At 39.7% G+C, this 23,482-nt stretch overlaps 1 protein-coding gene across 2 annotated transcripts in view; it reads left to right on the top strand.

The window, feature by feature from the left end:
• The first annotated feature begins 4,681 nt into the window (after positions 1-4,681).
• LOC117303815 (pituitary homeobox x-like) overlaps positions 4,682-23,482 on the top strand; it is a 37,845-nt gene continuing 19,044 nt past the window's right edge. The window contains exons 1-5 of one of the 2 annotated variants that reach the window (XM_033788182.1): positions 4,682-4,769; positions 5,498-5,562; positions 6,848-6,980; positions 7,883-7,986; positions 11,591-12,033. In XM_033788182.1, the coding sequence (XP_033644073.1) occupies positions 11,598-12,033 (436 nt within the window). In that variant the 5' untranslated portion in view covers positions 4,682-4,769; positions 5,498-5,562; positions 6,848-6,980; positions 7,883-7,986; positions 11,591-11,597. Of the gene's footprint in view, positions 4,770-5,497; positions 5,563-5,745; positions 5,847-6,847; positions 6,981-7,882; positions 7,987-11,590; positions 12,034-23,482 lie in introns of those variants that run through there. The other variant, XM_033788183.1, reaches the window with a different exon arrangement.

The raw sequence follows: 23,482 nt of genomic DNA, 5'->3' as shown, positions 1-23,482 counted from the left end.
AGGTAATTTCTAGTAATCTTTACTTCTCGTACATCAAGTCTCAAGATTATACGACCTCATCGGCATTGCACCCTAACTGTAATTAAATTTTCTTGTGACATGACCTTGTTATACAACCAAAGTTCTAGCTCGTGATACGACCTTGTTATGACCTAGTATTTTCGTATTAATCTTTAAGAGGCACTTTCTTAAGATGGTAAAGGTAGTGTTGCCAGATAGATTACACCAGTGCCACCCTAAACGAATCTTGAAGATTGAAGTTGTTGAGTCGGGGGGGGGGGTAAGGGAGCTGAAACATTCGAAAGTTACGAAAGGAACTTGGTGAAAGTAAAACAGTGAAAGTAGTAGAATTTATAGCAATGCTGGATTGAGAGCAGTTCGATAATAATGGAATGGACCGTTACATATTCATGATAGGGGGGAGTCTCCGGTAGGAAGGGGGAGTTGTACATTGCCAACGTCATAGATTAGTGCGATAGATAGTGGAGAGGGAAAGTAAGCCAACCCGTCCGGCAGAATGAAACGTTCCGGAAAACGGGTGCAAAGATGTTCCTGAATTCATACCGATTTGTTGATTGCATTCATCACACGTCTCTAGGCAAACAAGAAGACGACTCCGGAAAAGTCAATCTTCCCCTCGTCTATTGATCGATTTATAATCCATGTTTGAGAATCAGCTCTGTGACTCTCTAATGCTGCAACCTGTCTTTGCATCCAATGTAGAAATATTTAAATAAGGTTGGTTTTAAAACACGGCTATGGGAGCTTAAGACTTGCACAGCTGTATAGCTCAACATGGTTGTGTTTGTTCACTTCCTATAACCATCAAGACGACCCCGGTGGTTAGATAAATTTGATCTAAACTGAGGATTAGCTGTGATTTTCCCCACCCTAGAATAGCAGGGCTGATTGACAGACGAGCGGTAGCTAAAGTAAATTTGTCCTGGGCTGGAAACAGCGCTGGATTTGGGGGGCAAACACGGCATCACATGCCGATAGCCCAACTCTGTATCCCCCGATAAACGCTGGCAAATCCTCCCCCACGCCCAGAGATTTAGCACAACAACACTGGCCTTTCCTCGCCCCGAGTTACCTAAATGCAGATTGCTGCTGAATCTTTTAATAATTATGATTGCCCCTCTCTACCTCTTCAACATCACGCGTCTTCGTTTCTTTCTTGATTATATCTTCACAACCCTTGCCTGCTTTTTCTTCCCTGTGCTCCCCCAATCTCCAAGGGCACTTCCGATGTGAAGTGGCCATCCGACAGGGCGAGGGATAGCGAGTCGGTTCTTGCCATGAATATGCACAACTCAACGGTGTTGCCGGCTAATGACGCGTGGTTCACCGTGCAAACAAATCAAGCCGAGCCGCTAGATACCGCTGAGAAAAAGCAGCCATTTCGACGAGTGTCGGCGGAGGAGTGCTTGAGAAACTGATCCCGGTCCTCACCACGGCCAGGATAGCAGCCGCGCCGGAAGTCTGAAGGAGTACAAGTGACTTACACGCGAGTACCCCAACCCGCGAGATGTACTGTCAAGTAGCGTAATGCGTTTTAAGCATGGAAAGTGAGACTGTGTGAGCTGCTTGTCGCGCACTTCTTACGGCCGCGTTCGTGCACTCTGCGCCTATAGGAAGCAGCTTTTTGGCCCGGTCTCTCGTTCCGACCGGCTTGGCATGGTTCACTTACCCGGTCTACAGTCAAAATAAATCGGGGTATCGCCGCTCTGGCTAAAACACGCCAATCAGGTTTTTAATCAAAGAGAAGCCTGAATAACTTCTTGATATCCAGCCCCCCCCCCCTCCTTTCTAAGAGATGAGCTTGCCACTGCGCGGCAGTCTATCATTCTTTCTTCTTCTTTCAAACCATGTTTTCGTCAAGTGCTCTACTGGCAGTCATATTGGATCATTACACCCAACGTTGACTTCTAGTACAGTACGTGTACGACATCCAGCTGCTGATGTACCCCCCCCCCCCCCCCAGGCGTAGCGGACAACCACCCCATCCCATTGTCACTGCCAGTCAATTATGTTTACAATAATGTACTTCAGGCAATGTTCATACTTTAGTCTGTTTGCCGAGAAAAAAAAAAATCATTGGGAAAAATCTTTAAAAAAATGTTATTATGAGGCCTGAAAGCCTACTAGAGCCTACACACCATGTGCACATCGTATGCCAGCCCTTGTGTACTCAATAATGTTCACACCCTTTTCTCACGAACCAATATCATGTCTAGTACTTGTTATTGTATGGATCGAGTCCGGCTCTTGCAGTTTCTTCCAGGAGTAAGAATTGTAAAAAGCCAAAGGAGCCTTGATCACGTTGTGACATATGCCCTGTGTTCATTAGCAAAATAAAGACACCAAACACTATTGGTAATTGGCTCAACATATGCATAAAATAACAAACCTGTAAACATTTTAGCTCAACCGGTCATCGAAGTTGGTGATAATAATGAAAGAAAAAACACCCCTGTCACTACGGAGTTGTGCGCTTTCAGATGGTCGATTTCGGGACCTCAAATTCTAAATATGAGGTCTCGAAATCAAATTCGATGAAAATTACTTCTTTTTCGAAAACTATGTCACTTCAGAGGGAGCCGTTTCTCACAATGTTTTATACTACCAACCTCTCCCCATTACTCGTTACCAAGTAAGGTTTTATGCTAATTATTATTTTGAGTAATTACCAATAGTGTCCACTGCCTTTTAAATACTGCCTCCCCGTTGTATACTCAAGGAATCAGACTAAATTTGCAACACAGCCTCGGTTTCATTACAGTGATTTTAAACCAGTACATTAATTTAGGACCGCAGATTTCCATCCAATAATCTATCTTCGTCGGGAAACCTGTGTACTCACATTCCATGACATCGATAGTTCTACAAATTATAAAGGACCAGACTAGTCTGGGTACCTGTGTACTCTCATTACATGACCGCGATAGTTCTTATAAACCTTTCAAGGGCCAGACTATTTTGTCGGGATACCTGTGTCCGCTGGTCATAATTAGGTAAAATGCATTGTTGTTGTTGTTGTTGTTATTTTATATGCATATGTTAAGATACACCAAGTTACAAGATTGGTCCTTGACAATTACCAAAACTGTCCAGTGTCTGTAAACTGATGAAACAAACTACTAAATCCATCTGTTCATTTATGTCATATTGTGTAGTAAGTTTTGCAAAACAATTGACCCGTGAGGTTTTTCAGAAACCTTCCCCGGTTACTATACTTGAAAGTGTTTTCGGCAAAAAAGACAGATCGCGCCCCTTGAAAGAAGCATTCTAACAATTATTTCGAGTGTTATTCACCGATGTATACCTTTCGAAATGATAAATCCATCAGCGAGCGTGTATTTGCAACGACCCAATTCAACTCCAAGCACGCCCTCGGGGCTCGAGGTTGATACGGTATAGCGCCGCCAACGTCACTAGGGACTCTCACCGTGCCATAAATAGTGACCCAATTCCCGTTCCCGCGTGGTTAGTGCTAACTGTTAAGTGGCCCAATGAGGGGTCGAGAGGGGCGGGTTCTTTTGAGTTAATTTAGCTGTCTTTCTATGCAGAGTTATATGAAGTAGTTGGTGATCTCTTTGCCAAGGCGATAGCGATATTTTTTTCGTCGTACTTGATGACTTCTGTGTTGTGGTCATTTGGTCGTGGCGATGTTGCATGCTTGATGTTACTCGATGCATGCGGGTTGGCTGCGGATATGCTCCACAGCTCACAAGAAAATAATAGATGGAGACAAAACTATTTGTGTATACAATTATTAATTTTGTATAAATTGTGGAGTGGGATTTTGGCTGGTAACCTTATTTTCTGGTAAGCATATTTTTGTTGTGCTAAGATATTATCTGTGCTTAAAAAGCAGCTCTATGAAATTGGGTCCAGATTAAAACACCAATGAACCAAAACTAAAAAACTGTAATTGGTTGTACATTGGTCATAACTTCAGTTGATCGTGAACAGTTTCAAAGACATGGTTCGTTAGAAACGTGAACAGTAAAAAGTTGCCACTTCGTTCTTGTGATCAAGGTTTTGTTTTATCAAAGATTCATTAAAACATGACTTCCTTGTCTCTTGTAAATATAACGATGGACTTCATTAACGGAAAAGGGTTTGCCTATGTAGTGTCAAATCTAAAACGACGTCCAACAATCGGATCTTGTTTTGCTCACAAGAGGGCGCTCTTGCACGTCTACGGTCAGAGTCGTCCACTTGCTGCGTAGATTATTGGTCTTTTGATAAAAAGTAATTAACATTCTCATCCTTTACGTTTAGGTAAATCTGGTACCGATGTAAGCCCGGTAATCGTTTAGCTTCGTGATTGAAGCCAACGACAATGTTTGGTTTCTTCTACACTTTTTTTTCTAAAAGTGTTTTTAAAACACCATTCTCAAAATTACACAAGCAGGTTATACCGTTTCAGTATTGGATTGTATCCTCACTGTTCATAGACCTTATCGCAAATACCAATGCGCAAGCGCAGACTGTTGAATGAGGTGCATTGTGGGATAGATATGGATGAAATTTTGATACCAGCAAGACCACAATGCACCTAATTCCAAGTTTTACGCGCGCGCCCCGGTATCTGCGATAAGGTCTATTGGGTTCTACAAGTTAACACAGCGCCCTCTTACGCGAATAGCAAGCCAGCGTCACAAGGCCATCAGAACAACTAAAGGCCCCTGCTTTGTTCACGAGCCTCTAAGTGTGACGTCAGATGTTGAGGCTACTGAAAGACAAGCATGTATAACTTTACGGTGAGTTATTAACTACAACCTGTGTTACATGTAGTAAAAGCCTTCTTTACGGGTTTGGCTGTGGGTCGAGGCTTTTGTTGGCTCTGTCATGGAGTTGCCCAACCTCAACACCCCCACCTTCCTTCTCCCAATTGCCCCGCTGCCAATGTGCGCTGGGCACCTTATTAGTACACCTAGCACGTAGCATATCCAAAGAACACAAAAGGGGCAAAGAGTTCGCGTAAGTCCTTTTTTTTCTTGCTTAATAGTTATACCACACACTATGAGCCACCCCTCCCCCCCCCAAAAAAAAGGCAGAAGAATACTTAACATAAAACAGATGACAACATAAGTCAAAGGCGATATTTGATTAATCTGTCTACATTTTAATGTTCATCTTAACTTGATTTAGTACTATTTGTCGTGCCTTTCTATCATGCCAGTATTGTCAATGGTTTTGCGGTAACACTAGTATGTGTGCATCTTTTTGCCAGGTAGAGTTGTTCTTAGAGAACTGTCTAAAAATAAATCAAGTTACGAAGTCGAACATTTCCACTCTTTATGAGCACACAGCCGTTTGACTTAATCCGAGCACGATTAATACGAATGAAGTCGCTCAGATTGTCTGTTTAAACAACAAAAGAAATGCTCTCAAAGAAATTATTGGCAGTAGTTTAGAAGCCGGTACTCAACATTTAAATTCTTTGCTTCAAGCTTGAATGAATTCGAAGCCATTTTTCTTACCGCAGGCTTCAGCAGTTCGGTGCCATTTATCAAGCATGTATTTCCACCGGCAACAAGTGCACGTACCACGGTATGTATGCCTAGCCTGATGCCACTATAGACCTAGTTCTTCGGTATGGTTTACACCAAAGAAGTGAAACATTTTTCTTTACTATTATAAAGGACTTTCCTCCAAAGATCAACATTGAGACACGTACATGTACACATGGGCAGCAATACTCAGATATTTGAGAGCATTCACAATCGAAACAAAATATCAGACAAAGGCGAAGCTCTGCTCGGGGAAATTATTTGCTATTGAGCAATACATTGTCGATGTTTGTCTGTATGTATGCAGTTGCTTGCTAGCTGAAGGTAAGCTGTCACACCATGGTCGCACATGTCGGTTTGTCCACCTATTTATCAAGTCACAGGACTCGGGAGAGTACTACAGTGCTAACACACATCGATGTATGGGTACACAACCAAAATTAATTATTCTTTATCCCCGATGCAAATTTAACATCTCTTACACTCTTAAACTTACTGACGATAGACTCTTGGTTTGATAGTGTAAAGCATTTTGAAAATCATTTCTCTTCGAATTAATGCGGTTATGTACCAAGTTGTTATCCCCAAAAATTTGAATCTGAGAAGTGTAACTGTCAGATACGCTTCCCAGTTTGAAACTGGGAAGCGTATCTGACAGTAACACTTCTCAGATTCAAATTACGGGTTACAATTACGGATTAATCTTCCTGTGTGGACCTATTCAGTATACATTTCTTAACTAGAAAGTCATGCAAATGGAACTTAACTTTCTTGGCACTCGCTTGCTCTGACGTCATAGCAGCAACGCCCTTATTGACCAACGCGGTGACTCTGCTATGACGTCATCGCTAGAACAGCCCTCTTGTGACCATTCGCCACATATTGGTCGTCGCTGCAGCCGTTGGGACCTCATTAGCAACCGGCTTAATTGACGTACACCCTGGATTTCCTGTCGTCTCTTAATTTTCTGGAAGTCAACATCCTCTCGCGTGGACGATGACGGCAACCCACTTAATACCCCTACATTTTTGATTTACTTTGATCTGGCTGGGTTATTAATATCCTGATGGTGAATCCGGCTGGATTACAAAGAGAGAGAGGGGGGGGGGGGGGGGAGGCAATTTCATAAAAAGTTCACCTACCGCCGCTAAAATAACTTCAGACATATCCGCTATGCACAAGAAGTTACTTTTTTTTAAACAGTGCTTGCACGCATCGGTGTATATGGGTAAAACCAAAATAACATTCTTTATCCCCGATGCAAATTTCCATCTATTTTTTCAAATCTTTTATTTTCTATTTTGTATATCTTTTTGGTATTGAAGCCTCAGGAATCCTCAACAGCGACTTGCATTGCGACTTGGATGTCTGATGAAGACACATGTGTACATAGATGAAACGTCAGGTTTAAGAAGTTGGATGAACACCCAAACATGAGGGACAAACCCGCGCAGTCAGGTAGGGTTTTGAAACCCGATCCTAAGGTATGGATTGCGGGATTCGAACCGGGTCCCCGAGGTGAAATGCAGGGAAAATCCATTTTCTAGAGTCCACTGAGTCACCCTGGTTATTTACAGAGTCAACATTCTAATCACAATAGAATTATTCCATACCTACCTTTGGTCCACGTGCTCTCATATTCAGTACCTTCTGGAGACCAAGGACAAAACAAAAACGGGGGAAATAATAGGACTCTATAGGGAAACTCTAAAGACCAAGGTGCTCCACGAGCTGTTCTGTGTACAAAGTCTATGGGAAAATCTTAACTACAGGGACATTGAAAAGAACAAAAGAAGTCTCCACAGGGATGCATGTTTGAGAATATATTTCCCTTTACAAAATTAAGTTTGTTAATTTTGGTTTTTACCCATACACCGATGGGTAAAAACCAAAATTAATATTCTTTATCCCCGATGCAAATTTAACATCTAAAATTAAGTTTGTTCTCCATAAAAAAAAGACACAATCATTGTGATGATTGACGCATAATTAGTTTTCCAAATACTTACGCTATAAACTCACCGACTAATCCCGGCCTTATGGCAAGAATTCACTCAAACTGTGAGTGTACTTAATAGAAGGCGTTATTGATCATCAGACACTTTTAATTTGACAAGGGGACTATTTTTGGGAAGGTTGTAGGTGGGCCTGTTCATTGATGAGTATAACACCCGATGGTTGTTGCATATTGACGGCAGTGGTATCCCTAAACACTCCGAAAACAACACGCTCTCGGAGCTGTTCATAACTTTTAATAGTCACTCGAGATAATCAGTATTTTGTTGCGGGTAGGGCTGAATAATAGGTTATTACGCTAATTAGCTGCTGACTGGGTTTTATTTGTGTGCTGCTGTTTTTAGATGAAGTGTTACTGGACTTGAAGTAGGAGCTATTGTAGGTATCCGAAGGGAGCTGGTGCGACCAAGGGAGCTTCTAGTCTCGCTTTGCTGTAAAGGATAGGCAGGTAAGATTAACGGAGTGTTTGAAGATTGCTGGGTGTTTTTATGGTCAGTGTAAACGTACTTATCAGTACTATGCTTAATCCACTGCATGGTTAGAGGGACTAAAGGATTAACATATGAAAGTATTCACTTCAATTATTATTACCCTCTTCATTTCATATAAATGCTTTTGGTATACAATGATTATTGTATTGTGTTGTTTATCTGCCTGTTACAAAGAATACGTGTTGAGCATTTGTATTATCCTCACTGCGGTAAAAAGCAAATAACGTAAAATTTTTTGTTTGATTTTTTTTTTTAAAACAATGTACCAATTTAGTTTGTATCAATTAATATTTATTAATTCATTGTTTGTTTGACGGGCTGTCTTTCATTTTGGGACTTGATATGTGGTGTGGTGTTACCCACCCCAACCCCATCCACGTAGCTTAGATTGAGTACATGAAATATTTAATTAGCAGGAAACTGTTAAGCAATATTTTCTGCTTAAGCAGCCCTATGAAATTTAACCCTGAACGTAAGTTCAGTGCGCCGGTAAGACTGCGCAACCACAATACAAAATGGTAATTCAAACACATTTCCGAATACAATTGAATACAAATAATGAATTGAGAATGGTTAACCTTGGGCTGTTTTTTTTTTTTTAACGAATATTTTACAAGCACTTGTCTAGAGCTCTGAAGTGTCCTAAATACTGTTTGACTTTCATAAATTATTCAAGTTGCTCTATAGTTATACGAAAGTAGATTCCTGGCTTATGGTATTAAAAATGAAGTAATGCAAATTGCTCTTTGTTCAAACCATGTATTTATCCATGTCTGAGGATTTTTTACGAGCTTTTATTGTAATATTAGTCATCTTTATAATACGAGGTTACACTTGTATTAATATATTGCACATTTTGTCTATCGTGGATGTGAGCGCAAAATGACCGATCAATACATTTTTAAATCTTTTTGTAATTTCGCAGCTAGCTCAAAATATCAAATGAATAATCTATTTAATTCCAGCTAAACCAAATTGTATAATTAAAAAGATCTAATAGATTATTTAATTTGTGGAATGTTTGGTTTTGGGATAGAAAAGGTTTCATAACGGTAGCCATTGAAGGACACACGAGACGAAATTAACATTGACGTCAAATTTCACGGGAAAGTCGGAGGTAAATTGCAGATTAAAGCCACGAGACCATCAGATTTGACGTCAGAATTGGGGAAAATCGTGATATATTTAATGAAATTTGACGTTAAAACTTATGTCCTATGTTTCCATTCAAGGCCACAATAGTTTAAAGATTTCGGCATAATGATTGTTTTTTTTCTTTCATTATACTCTTGCAACTTTAATGAGCAATTGAGCCAAAATTTTCACAGATTTGTTATTGTATGCATGTGTTGGGATACACCAAGTGAGAAGACTGGTCTTTGTCAATTACCAAAGGTGTCCAGGGGTGGATTTCACCAAGAACATGGGACTAGTTCTTGGGACTAGGAGGTATACACCTTGTAGCACCTTGTAAACCCTTATAAGGTGCTAAATAATTGGGCCTCAGAATATTCATCACTGCAATAACCTATCTTTATGAAAGTTTGTATATCCTCAGCGCCTTGAGTACCTTGTTTGGTAGATACGTGCGCTATATAAGACTTCGATATTATATTATTATTATTACAAAACTTAAGGCTATTTCTAAGCTTGGACGAGTACCTCATCCTAACTCGAGATAAGACGAGTCTTAACTCTTTGAGAAATCCACCCCTGGTGCCTTTGAGTGTCTTGCTCAAGGACACAGCTGTCATGACTGTGAGTCGAACCCACGCCCTGATGACCATCCAACATTCCGAAGGTTTCGCCGAATCACCTCGGCGTCTTCCTGCACCGTGCCAGCGTGCCGTTCCCCCTGGGCGTTGCTCGCTACAATCACCGGTAGCAATTCGTTAATGTGATACAACATGGATGGTTGCTACTCGTCAGATAAGCTGTAATTAACACCTTCCGGATCAAAGTCATTTAAAATTAGATCTCTCTTTACTTTATGTTTGTTGTGGGTTTTTTCTAGTTTTTTTCCCCCCAAGATGGACCCCCCTCCCCCAAAACCTCACACGAAGAAAACCACGCACGGAAGTGTATACGCCTGCAACCGTGGACCTCCTATTGTCTCTCTTTTGTTTATAATGAAACAGCTCCCTTTGGTTTTGACACGTTTTCCAACTATGGACCTTTCCTGAACCGTGTACTCTATTGTCCTCTTTTGTTATAGGTCTCCGGTTTGAATGTATACACCTACTCACATTGGTGTAATCTGAGGACACCTCTTGTTTCCTCATTGTTTTGTACACGAAAGCATCCACACATATTTACGGATCCTCTTTGTGGGGTCCTGTTATTGTTGCTGTATTGTTCCCCTTTCGAAAGAATTGCCTTGTAGGGTACCATTTAGCTCACCACTCTGGGTTAGAAAGGCTTCGTGCCTTGAAAGCCTTCCTCTAATTATTGTTTGGTGAAACAAATACTTCCTTCTCTAAAACTACATTACTTCAACAGGGATTGTCTCAAACAGGGTCTCTTCATGTCAACAGCTCTTCAATTGCATTTTATTAGCTAGTATAATGGTCATTTACTTTTGAACGACTATCAAAGATCCTCCCTTTAAGTTATGATGACGTAGCAAGTTCTCTTTTTAGCCAATCTCACGCGGCAACATTGGGCGTGTCTTTCGCCAACCCTTTTCAGTCGCCTGACTGTGGTTGAATAAATCCTTTAAGATTACACTTAATCCAATGACTAGTAAAGGTGATGCTAATTGTGGTCGTGTCAATCACAACACAGTTACGCAGAAGGACTTGGTGAAGTCTACTTGTCTAAACACAGGTTCTTTAATTTATAATTTCCTGTGCGAGTTCCTTCCTTTGTCACGTCTCGTGTTACCGTTAATATGGATTGTCCACCGGAACAGCAACAACTCTTGTTGGTTGGATTCGAACCTTAGACCAGAAAGATTTGAAATGTTAAAGCCAGTGGACACTATTGGTAATTGTCAAAGACTAGCCTTCACAGTTTGTGTATCTCAACATATGCATAAAATAACAAACCTGTGAAAATTTGAGCTCAATCGGTCGTCGAAGTTTCGAGATAATAATGAAAGAAAAATAACCCTTGTCACACAAAGTTGTGTGCGTTTAGATGGTTGATTTCGAGACCTCAAGTTCTAAATCTGAGGTCTCGAAATCAAATTCGTGGAAAATTACTTCTTTCTCGAAAACTATGGCACTTCAGAGGGAGCCGTTTCTCACAATGTTTTATACCATCAAACTCTCCCCATTACTCGTCACCAAGAAAGGTTTTATACTAATAACTATTTTGAGTAATTACCAATAGTGTCCACTGCCTTTAAATATCTATAACATCTTTGTTTACTATAGGGGTGCCCGAGTAAGGTGTCGAAACAAACGAGTGTAACCACCGATCATAAAAGTTTCTAGCTTTCGAATCCTTTACCAATAAATGGATACGGTTATGTAGTCACCCGCATCTATTAGCTTCGTGCAATATCAACCAGCTTATTATCAGTTGATTGTAATATTTTTGGATTTTTTTGTCTTGAAGGAGAATAATGTTCCGACTTGCCGATTCATCCATGGGTCACTTGGAGCCCAAGACACCCGGACTGACCTCAGATCAGATGAACCCCACCTACTCACTCTACGGAATGAAAACTCTCCCATCACCAAAGGGCTCACCCAACCCAGAGAGCTGCCTGAAGATGAGTAGCTCCAGCCCCAAGAAACACACCAACCAAGACGCGTTCCACTACCAGGGAGAAACGACGTCTAACGCCTCATGGGGCGCGGCTCCCCCTTACACTGGATTCCAAACGAGTTCGGTGTCGTCTGGGGAAGTAGCAAAGCGCCCTCAATCGAGCAATGGAGTTGGTAGGTCCGCGTTGAGTCCAATGGAGGAGCACCTTGGAAAGCAACTGAGTGACCATATTGGCACGGCTGTTGAACAGTTAACAGAGTTTTCGAAAACCAAAATGGAAAAGAGAAGTGGTGAGTTTTGAGCCCAATCATTTTCAACTCACACATCTTGCAGTATGTTTGGTAATCACTATTGAAATTCATTTTAACTATAATTCAAAGCAAAGATTTGACTTTAGAAAGAATGAAGTTTTTCGTTTGATGTGCTTTCGCGTCCCGATATGCGCGAGACTTGCGCAGTCTATAAGATATTGAAAGGTTTGCGGTAACACCATGTAATGACTATCTCTAATGAGTTGGGGTGGTTCTGAAAAGAACCGTTGGTTTCAACTCGAGTCTATAAGACTATTGGATAGAAAGAAGCCTAGCAGGTTTTAAATAGGATAAAGCATTTTGAGAACCATTCCACTTAGAAATGTATGTGATTGTGGGAAAAGGTATCAGTTTTTCGTATCAAAAATTTGAAATTGAAAAACGTATCCCCCAACGCTTCTATTCTAAGATTGTGTATTCCTATTAGGGATTATTCTTCGTGCATGGACATAATTCGCTACGGATTGTCGGCGATGACTAACAAACGCGAGAGGACAGGTTAAGTTCATTGTATTATCTACATTTAAAGGATCGTAATCATCGACATTTTAAAAGAACGAAAGTATTACTCAAAAGGAATTTTTTTAAATAAAATATCCCCAGTTTACAGTGTCTATATTATTGATTTCAAATGATGATTTGTTTCTATTCACTGAGATCAAATAGTACTCTACCCTTAAAGTTCAACGCGGTTCAACATAATCTTTTCCAATTGAAAATCCATCCATAAAACTAAACCCACACAAGTCCTTCGTGTGTGAATAAATGCAGGAATAATTTATTTGCGCCTTCAGAGAATGAAAAGACTAAAATGGAGCTCAGCCCTAAAAGAGAGATCATAGTTGCCGATTAAATCTTCAATTTAGAGACCATACGGCCTTTAATTGCTTTTTAAATTGCAATGGTCTGGCAAAGCTACATAAGGCGAATCGTAAAGTAAGTAGTTTTTTTTTCACCTTCCAAAGAGGAAAAATATTAAAGAAATAATAAAAACACAACAAATTAGTAATGATTTTGTCGAGTTTTTCAATTAAACATTGTGACGAATTTACACTTTTGTTTGTAAGTTCGTACATCCGAGCCTGATTTTCACAAACTTTATAGTTAAAAATAATGTCAAAGGAACATGTTTGGCGCCAATAAGCAAAATAGCATTTTAAAAATATTAACTTATTTAATAAATAACTATATATTAAATAAAATGAATAAATGAATAGTAAAAAAACCAACAACATATAATTAAACAAGTAAGTAGGTAAATGACGAAATAAACAATAATACCAAAAATGATAACATCGAAATATAAAAAAAATATACAAATGAAACACCACACAAACAATTGCAACGAGTCAGAAAAGTAAAAAAAACTAATATTTAGAACTGAAAAACGAAATCGCTAAAAACTACTATGAAAAAGTACGGTCTCACAGTGCTATTTATATTTTTTTTTTATTTCTCCCCTAAAGTTCATAAAAACTACACATAAAAAAGATAAGAAGGCAATACTAAGGAGGGAATGTAAACTGTCAAATAACCTAAAGGTTAAGTCTGCCGATCAAAACATTTCAGGAACAGACACGCAATATACATGTTAAATACACTGTTGACTTCACACAATTTTGTTTTCTTCTTTTTAAATTCCCACGCATAAAAACCTTCCATGTTCCATCTCACAAAGGCAACCCGCATTATTATCGCACACTAACAATTGGACACAGAATCAATCAAGCGTAACATGTTCATTCCAATTCCTACGGGTATGCCATTATAATTTCCAAACCATTTTCAGGATACCTAATGTCTTTTTAAAATAATTTAATTTCACGGATAATGTCTCAAATCTCGTTAAAGTTGAGCCGATGGCTTTAAGTCCGGTGGATCGTCCCTAAGTCTTAATTAAAACCTGTAAGCTCTGATCAAAGACCAATTTGTTTTTATATTTATTGATGTCTGTGTCTGGTGATGAAACAAAGCTACCAGGCTTAGCAGATACTTGTGGCGACAGGTCTGCCAAGAAATGTTTAGTTGATGATTTGAGAGGGAGGCTTGGTGGGGACTCATGCAATGCGAGACTCGAGTCTGAGCACATGGATGTGAAAAGCATGCTGAGGCTTTCCAAGTGGTAAATAAGCTATCCGGCGTTGCAGCATGGCAACAGGTCTGCTAAGAAATGTCCAGTTGTCGATTTGGGAGGGCGAATTTTAAACACAGACACTGCCTGGTTGGGAGAGTGGTACAAAGATATGCTTTACTGAGTTGGGGTTCGAACTGGGTCCACGGAGGTGAGCAACATGCTGAGGCTTTCCAATCGATGCAGAAGCTATATCAGCTTTGCAGATACTCGTGGCGACAGGTTAGCGACAAAATGTTTAGTTGTTGATTTGGTAGGGAGAATCCTATACACTGATGTTGGGAGTGATTGAATGCGAAGCTTCAGCTTGTGGTGGGATTCGAACCAGGTCCACAGAGGTGGAGAGCAGGGTATTGGGGCTGTCCAAGCGATACACAGAAGCTATAAGCTTTGCAGATGGCGACAGGTCTACGAAGAAAATGTTTAGTTGTTGATTTGGGAGGGAGGATCGTAAACTCTGACAGTTGATGGGGGAGGGGATTGATACAATGCTTTTTGTCTGAGAGGTGGGATTCGAACCAGGTCCATGGAGGTGGAGAACAGGGTATTGGGGCTTTCCAAGCGATACCGAAGCTACAAGCTTTGCAAATACTTGTGGCGACAGGTCTGCGACGAAATGTATATCTGTTCTTGTTTGTTTTGTTGTAATTTTAGCCTTTGAGAAAGACTCTGCTCAGGTCGAAACGTCAGGACATTAAACTATTTTTCACACTACAGCGTATTACTGATGAGTAGCACACAAACTAGAACAAGGTTTGCCGACAAATGGAGTGTTATATATCTAAACTTTGTAACCGTGTGAAAATAAGACACAATGACACATATTCAATGGGTTTGAAGTCTTATTAATCTATTGGGTGTATTCTTCTAACCACGAATAATTCAATTTTCAAAAAGCAACATTCTATACATGACATTGTTGTATAGAATAATGCTTTTTGAAAGTTGTATTATTCGTATATTCTTTATGGTAAGACACGAAAGCACCTGGGTTTGCACTATGGAAATAATAGATTAATGTTATGAGGGGGGGGGGGAGGTTTTCAGTAACATAATTCGTGCTTGTCCCTGTGAGTTTTGTTCACAGAACCGCGGGGACAGGACCGAGTATACAGTTTTGTAATATACATCGGTGTTAGGGTGAAACATGATAGCATATGACTCTTTAGGAAATAAAGACTCATGTTCATCAGCGTTAGTAATTTTACTAGGATATTTCGTCTCTCTGAGGTCACTCTTTTCGCATCGAGCTCTGTTGGGATTAGTGAATGAGTGTAAATAACTTCATAATTAGGCACTTTTTATCTACATTTTAACTTCAGCGTTTCTTTCTTCAAATTGTTTAATACGTGAGCGCGTGTCCAACAAAAGAAACAACAACCAATAGAGGGCGCAATTTTACGTCACTGTTACGTTCACTGACAGCTTTCTTATTGTTTCATGTCTTCGTTTTCTTAAATACCTTTCATAATCGTTTTTTGTTTGTTTCGAGTATATCCACTCTATGTGTGGAAAGCAGGTTACTTTAACCCCAAGTTGATGTGTTTTTCTTTATGTGTAGGACTACAACTACACCAAGCGACAATTACAACCAGTTTAGAGACTCAGTAGTGCCTTTGTAAGAATGATCTTAATCCCGACATGGGATCAGAATAAACACCCAGAAACACACGAGAACAACACAAACTTATTTTTTTTTTAACCAAAACTGTGATAGAACCCATGTATGCTGTCAAGCCCCTCTCTATCTAAAACAATCCCCCCCCTATCTGATCTGTCAACTGCAACACAGAATGGTAAACAACAAACACAAACGATTATTGTAAACATTTTTTCTGATAGTTACCATAACATCCGTTATACCCCGAGGCGAAATATGAATCCAGTTACTAATGGATACCAAGTGACGTAAACAAGGACCCCCCCCCCACAAAAAAATATAAGTGAAAAATAACCCAAATATTCTTGAAGGTCATATCCAACGAACGACTGTTAATGATTTTTGAGTGAGATTTGAAGCTGTGGATTTCACCCTAAAATGAATTTCAACAAAACCTAAAAAAAAGGTAGCAGATAAAAAAAAGTAATTTGGTTTGATGTAATGAAGAAACCCTTTTTCTACAAACACATTTGAAAAAGGGCATTATATGTTATTTTTTTTCCCATTAAGTGAGGGTTCCGTGTAGAGCAAAAACTTCAAACATTCTCTCAACGTTTCATGCGGTTTGTTCATCTCGTCTCCAGTAAGACATGTTTCAGCCAAGAGCCCTATGTAACGAAACAGCCACATTCTCAGTTTCTATATTGTGTACTCGACCTTTAAATTTATTTATAAATTCCTTTAAAATCATTTCAAATCGATGAAAACAAACTGATTGGCAGTTATTGCCTTCAAACGTGGAACAGCGTAATGGTTATTCGAGCCTTATCATCAGAGAAAAACGTAATGGTTATTTTCGGACTTATCACAAGGCAAAATAAACCGCCAACAAATCGTTCGTAAGTGGCTGAAACAAGACATTGATCGAACGCAGAACTTTTGTGGCGGCAAAAAATGACACTTGTGAGTGTTGTCGAGAAATGTCGTCCGCGCAGGGTGGTTCCAGCCACCAACCCCACACAAACATAACTTCTGTAGTGGGCAATTTAGAAAACCGCAGGGGATTAAATTTGTGTGAATAAGTGCCCTTTCTTCAGATAAGATTTTACCAAGGATGTGGAGGCACCAGCCGGGCTAAGCCAGGGCTAAGCCTGGGACAGGACCGGAGCGATTTCGGCAGATTAACCCGTCGGATTTATCAGACGATGCGCCCAACATAAACCAGATCTCGTACTCTTGGATCGAAGGGGATTCATGAGTTTCGATCGTTGAATCTTTTAAACCTCGACAAAAGATGAACATGGTTTTGACTTGGATTTAAAGAATTATTATTTACGGTGATAATAGTTGGTTACAAGGGTGTAGTTTCAGCTGTGAATCCTTTAAACAAAGACAAAATATTATTATTGTCGACAAGGATTTGTGGAAATTTCACCACCGATAAGTCTGTCAAAATTAGCAATATCAAGATTTGGATGGATTGGGAGTTGACTTTGAAGACAAGTGAACCGGCAGAGCATAATTCGATACATCTGGGATGAATTGGTTTTGGTCAAGTGTCAGTAAGGAATTCTTTTTACAGGGATTTCTGTCAATGTTTTGGAGGAAGAGTCAATTAATTCTCAAACTTAATGAGCAATGGAGAGCTGCTGATAATATAGTATAAAACATTGTGCGGAATTGCTCCTGAAGTGTATTGTCGTTTTATCGAAAGAGATAATTTCTCACTTCAATACTAAAAGACTTCAGGCCTGAAGCATTTTATTAGGCATCTGAAAGCACTTTTTTTGCAACAAGGGTGTTTTTTCCTCATTCTCTCGCAACTTCAACGACCAATTGAGCTCAAATTGGTGAGATACACCAAGTGAGAATACTGGTCTTTGATAGTTACCAAAGGTGTCCAGTGGCTTTCAACGCAAAGCTTGTAGACAATAGAAAGGATGCCGTCTGCGACCATACCACATGGAGGCTACAACAACCCTTCTCAATGCACATGGTATTAACAAGAACTAATTTAAACATACAGATATGAACAAACTAATTGACAAGTACCTGCGGGCATGTACTACACTTATATGGATTATACATGATTGCACAATTACATATTACAGGGATTCAATCATAAGCTTCCACCCTAAAAAATTATACATAATTTGAAAGTAGATATTTTCTGTGGGATTAAGTCTACCAGTATATTCATAACCATAATTAGTACTATTACAAAAAGTGATATAATATTTTCTTTAAATTGCTGCCGAGTTGAGTGTACTGTAGGATGCATTATTAGCAAGTCCGACGTATCATAACAATATAAATTGTCATTCGCCGTCTTGAAAATCCTCAAATCCCTGTCCACACCTATCCAATTAGAGGCATTGTACTTGTTAGTTGCGACCGTTTACCAGGGGAGTTATTCCAGCGTGTTTAGGCAGAATGACCTCGCCCGTGTTTCTCACCGAAGCCCCCCATCGGACCATACCAGCAAGGCCAGGCCTGGTTGGGTGCCTTTCTCTTACTATTCCACCGTTGTGTGTGAGCCACCAGCGTGGGGTATTTATGTTTCCAGATAGAGGACTGGGAAGTCCATTCTTTTCCTCTCAATTACTTTGGGAAATCTTTTGGCAAATTGTCTCCATTCCGACACAGGGTTTCTTCTGTTAGTGTTCTATAGAGAAGTGATTGTTGTCAAGCGGTAATTGTTGAGCGTGTTGGTCGTGGTTGGGTTACGGGTATGAACGGTCGCAACCTCCGGTTGTCTGTCAGCACCAAGTGTGCCCTTACTCGACTTCCAGACCTCGAGGTTTCTGGTCTCAAAACTAAGGTTATTTTACCATAAGTTTGTAAAGAATAAAAGTCCTTATGGGTAGGATTTTGTAGTAGAAACCCACGATGAACTTTTTAAATTCAATGCCTAGTATCCTATACTAGCAATTTATGAAACTAAATGGTTGACGAGCCTCTTGCTTCTGTTTTTTGGCGAAATTGAGAAGTCTCCCGATTTCCCCCCAAATTACTCCGCTGTAGTTTAAGTATAAAGCATGACAAATTCTCAAAAGAACATAATCTACACTGCAAGTAAATACACACATGGTGTTACCGCAAACCAAATATAGATTGCTACCTCACCATGCAATGCATAAATTCCCATATATAAATGATCTTTGCGACCTAATAATTTGAATGATCTTTTTTGACCAGTGAATGCTAAACTCGTGAAATTAAATTACTCCTTTCAAACGTTGAATGCTGATTCAGTTTCATAAACCGGGATTGGTTTTTCCTTTCTGTGGAAAGGTTGTTTATTTCTAGGTCATCGATGCTGAAATTTTCCATTTTTAAAATCGATTTATTTATAATGTATTCCAACTGAAAAAGTTGCAGGCATTTTCTTTGTCTGCTCAGACAGACAAACAATCGATCAAAACGTTTTAATTTTCCCTTTCTTTTAACGACATGCTTTGTAAAGGATGAGCACGGTTACGTGCGGGTCCGTATAAAAACACATGCTTTGTGAAAAGCTACTGTTGAGTCAAACAAAATGTATTGTTCTGCGCATGTTTCATTTAATTTTAATTAAACCATTTTTAAAGCCATTGGACCCTTTCGGTACAGAAAAAAAAAGTTCACAGATTTACAAATAACTTACAGGGTTTACAGAAGGTAGTGGTGAAAGACTTCTCTTGAAATATTATTCCATGAAATGCTTTCCTTTTTGAGAAAACAGTAAAACAATATCAATTCTCGATATCGATAATTACGGATTTATTTTAACCACATGTCATAACAAGGCGAAACGTGCAGATACAAGGGTGAGTTTTCCCGTTATTTTCTCCCGACTCCGATGACTGATTAAGCCTAAATTTCCACAGGTTTGTTATTTGATATAGAAGTTGTGATACATGAAGTGTGGGCCTTGGACAATACTGTTTAAATAAGGGTGGCCCACGCAGCCTAATAGTAGATTTTTTTTCAGCCTTAGATTATACCAGAAAAGTACAGCAAGAATTACTTTCAAACGTTGGCCAAGTCTTTGCAATAAGTGACATCTTACCTGTTATACAACCAATCTTAGTAGACATTCATTTCTTATTTACAAACATCTTACAATAGTGAAATGTCTGACGTTTCGACCCTTAAGAAGAGTGTTTCTCGCAGGCTTCGAGAAATGCTCAGATATAGGGTCACCGGGTCAAAACGCCAGTCTACTAATTTTTCGCTTTGCATTTATGCCATTGGTCCTGTTGGTTGTAAGAAGCTTGCAAAAGCTAATTTTATTTTCTCATTTTGTGAATTTTATCGGAAATATTTGTCACTAGAAGATGACACAGCGAACGATCATTTTTCTTCTTTCTATTACCTATTGTATCTTTGGTCTTCAATACGTAACAATGGTCTCTGGGGCTCTGCAAGGACCTCCAACCGTGTCGACCATGAGTAGAACATTTGTCAATTCTTCGGGCTTTCTTTAGAAAAGAAGAATGAAAAATGATATCTATGGTGAAATAATCACCTTTGTGGTGCACCTATACGCCCTAAAGGAGGGAAGACAGACCAAGCCAGAGTTCTCACGAGTTGGCAGAAGGTTACATGCTGTGGAAGGTGGCGAAAATATAATCGGGAGTTAATTCTAGACAAATCTGTGGGAACGAAGGTTTCTAGGCAAGTTTTCTCTCCAAAACTCCAACCTCTTTTACCGAGTTGTTATCAGGAAATTTAGCCGCTAGGTTTAAGCGGTTGAATCATGCAGACTACTATGGTGGTAGAGGCAGCGGCGTTTGTTCCTGGGATGGATGAGATTGGAGTGCTGAAGCTTACTGATTTAGAGCCTTTGCGAGGGAAGGGGATTGCGAGCAGAGGACAAGGTATTATGAGTTAAGTTATTCAAGGCACTGGACACAACCCAGTGTTTTCACTTGGTGTATCACAACTCATGCATAACAACAAACCAGTGAAAATGTTAACTTTCAATCGGTTATTGAATTTGCAAGAGAATAATGAAAGAACAAAAAAAAACATTGTTGCATTACTTTGTGTGCTTTCAGACGCATTATAAACGGCTTCATCTGAAGTATTTTATTATTTGAGTGATAAATTACCTCTTCATAAAAACTAGGTTACTTCAGAGCAATTTTTGACAATGTTGTTATACTATCATGGCTCTCCATTGCTTGTATACCAAGGGCAAGGTTACATGCGGGTGCGTAAAGCACTCATCTCTCACAACTGGTTCGTTTCCCGTCCTATGTCATACGATGATACCAGAGTGTGCGTTGGACGTTTCCTATGCCAGGTTTTTTTCTCCGGGCCAACTACATGTGGCCCTTGGTTCGAGTCCCGTCTAAGGCAATACTTATTTTATAGTTGTGCTCTGCGGCCTGTTTATGACACAAGTGGTTTTTCTCCTGACTTGGTGTGTACCCCCTATATGGACAACTTTCAATTTGAGGTTGCGTTCTTTTCATATCAACTTATCAGCCGTGAGTAAGGATGGTTAGCCTCCCAAATTATTATTTAATGTTGATATTTTAACTATTTTTTGAGATGTTGGCACTCGCTAACTCTCACAATCTTGCTTCAAACGTATTTTGTAATTAATAATTTCCGTTTATAAATGTTTGCATTAATTTGGTTAGATTGTCACTGTTTCTGCTGTTTGCTGTTGCTGTTGAACTAATGAAATCTTCAAAATGTCTTACTATTCTACCCGATTTTTTCCAAAACACAAATCCGGGATGTCCTTTTAATAGACAGCTAGATAAATTCCACGCTTATAAGTAATCAAATGTACATTTCCCCTTAATATTTATTATGTATCTGCACAAATATTTTTACGGACATAATTTTACGAAAAAAACATCAAAAGGACCTCAATGAAGAAAAAGAAGAACAGATGACATGGAAATGGGAAAGCAGAAGTCAAAGACCCATAGGTGAAGATTTTTGCATACATTAGCCTCGACCTCACTTCTAGTATCCCAAGAATAAACATTTATTTAGTCACCCATTATCCATATCAGAGTTTACGAAGGCGGGATTGATTAAAGAGCAAACTACAATCTTGTGTTGGTCGCTCCAAATCGTCCGTCAGATCGACAACTAAATCCTTTACTCAGGACAAATCTTTCACGTTACCCTTTTTTGTTTACAAAAATGGTTTATTGGTTTCCAATAATTATAGCATAATCCGATGAAGAATCATTTAAAAGACGAAGACCGTGGAAAAGAAAAAACCCACGCCTTAGAAAATATTACAACTGAAAGAGAATAGCTTCATTTTATTCCACGAAGCCATGAAATAATCCAGAGTAGATTCTTCGCCATGCAGCATCTCGCATATCATTTCTACCCCGTTCGTAATGCATACGGGTCTTACGCTAGGCTTTGCAAGCATACGAATATTTAGCCCCGTGAATTCATGAGGCTTACCAGCAAAATATTGAGTGACAACAAAGAAATTGGCTTTCGTTCCCCGCTGTGTTTTCCCTCTACTGGGCTGTTTTCTCAACATCAACGGCTTGATTTTGTGAGTTTTAATTTCAGGCCGGGTTGCGATCGTCAGGGGGACCGCCGCGGATTACGGGGGCAAAGCAGCGCAAAAACACTGACTCGAGCTACCGCGATTCTAGTGGTTTGTTCTCCGCGTTACAAACATGCTTAAGTTTTTCCACCTCAGTTCATATACGTTATGTTCCCACACTTTACTTCTTTTCCTTCCCCTTCCCGAAAAAATCCTGAGAGAACGTGGAATTGCCTGTAAATCCTACTTGATCCTTTTAGAATAGAGATACATGCATGACACAAGCGAATGATACCACTAAGCCATCTTCTTAAAGCTCTGGCTTATTTGAAATTCATGGGCACACGGGTCCCTCAAGGCTCGTGCTTTGGCCCGCTGTTCGCGCGCGCTGTCTCGCTGGACCCCCGAAATGCAATTTCCATTTCGAGCGCCGCTAATCCACGTCTGATGAGCATGCATCCGATTTTGTTTGGTTGGTAAACCTTCCGTGCATACCTCTAAGCCAATGTTTTGCATTTCTCTCTTCTTTCGCGCCATTAATTATACACCGGAAAAAGCGCGGGAAAAATGACACGAAACCAAGTAAACACCGCTCCGGCTCATATTTTGTTTGAAGCGATCGTCCCTGGAGCTTGGACGCTCTCATCCAGCGGCAAACAAGATCAAGTCAGGTTTGCGAGATTTATCTACAGCGAAAACCGGGCTCCATTATCTAGTTCTACCTACCTTCAATCTACCTGTACGCGACATTATCAAATTTCGATGCAACGGCTTAGAGGAAGAGCAGTGAAGATTTGAAATGAATCCTTCGACTAAAAGGAAACGAGGCATCGTTCGATCCGGGAAATCCAGTAAACAAATTGGCCAAATCTTCAGCATAAGCTTCGTTCCAGTTTTGCTGGAAAAATAGGCGATTTGTATGAAAAAGTGGATTTGTGCTGAACTAGTTTTTAGGATGTATCTAGGTAAAGTATTTCATTGACGTTGGAGTAGGAATGACGCCATGGAAATAAACCACAATTCGGTTTGATCGACTGGGATTGCTGAATTCAACTCAGTAAAACGATTCGTGTGTAGTTACAGATAGCACATTTGTATTGACTACTGCTCAGTATAAAATAAGTGCTATGAGGTTTATTTTCGAGAAGACAAAATCAGTAGGGAGTGGTCTTAATTACTC

This window comes from Asterias rubens, chromosome 20 (assembly GCF_902459465.1).
Source record: "Asterias rubens chromosome 20, eAstRub1.3, whole genome shotgun sequence".
Lineage (NCBI taxonomy): Eukaryota > Metazoa > Echinodermata > Asteroidea > Forcipulatida > Asteriidae > Asterias > Asterias rubens.
The sequence above is the reverse complement of the archived record's forward strand: the minus strand, read 5'-3'. Positions and strand labels throughout refer to the sequence as shown.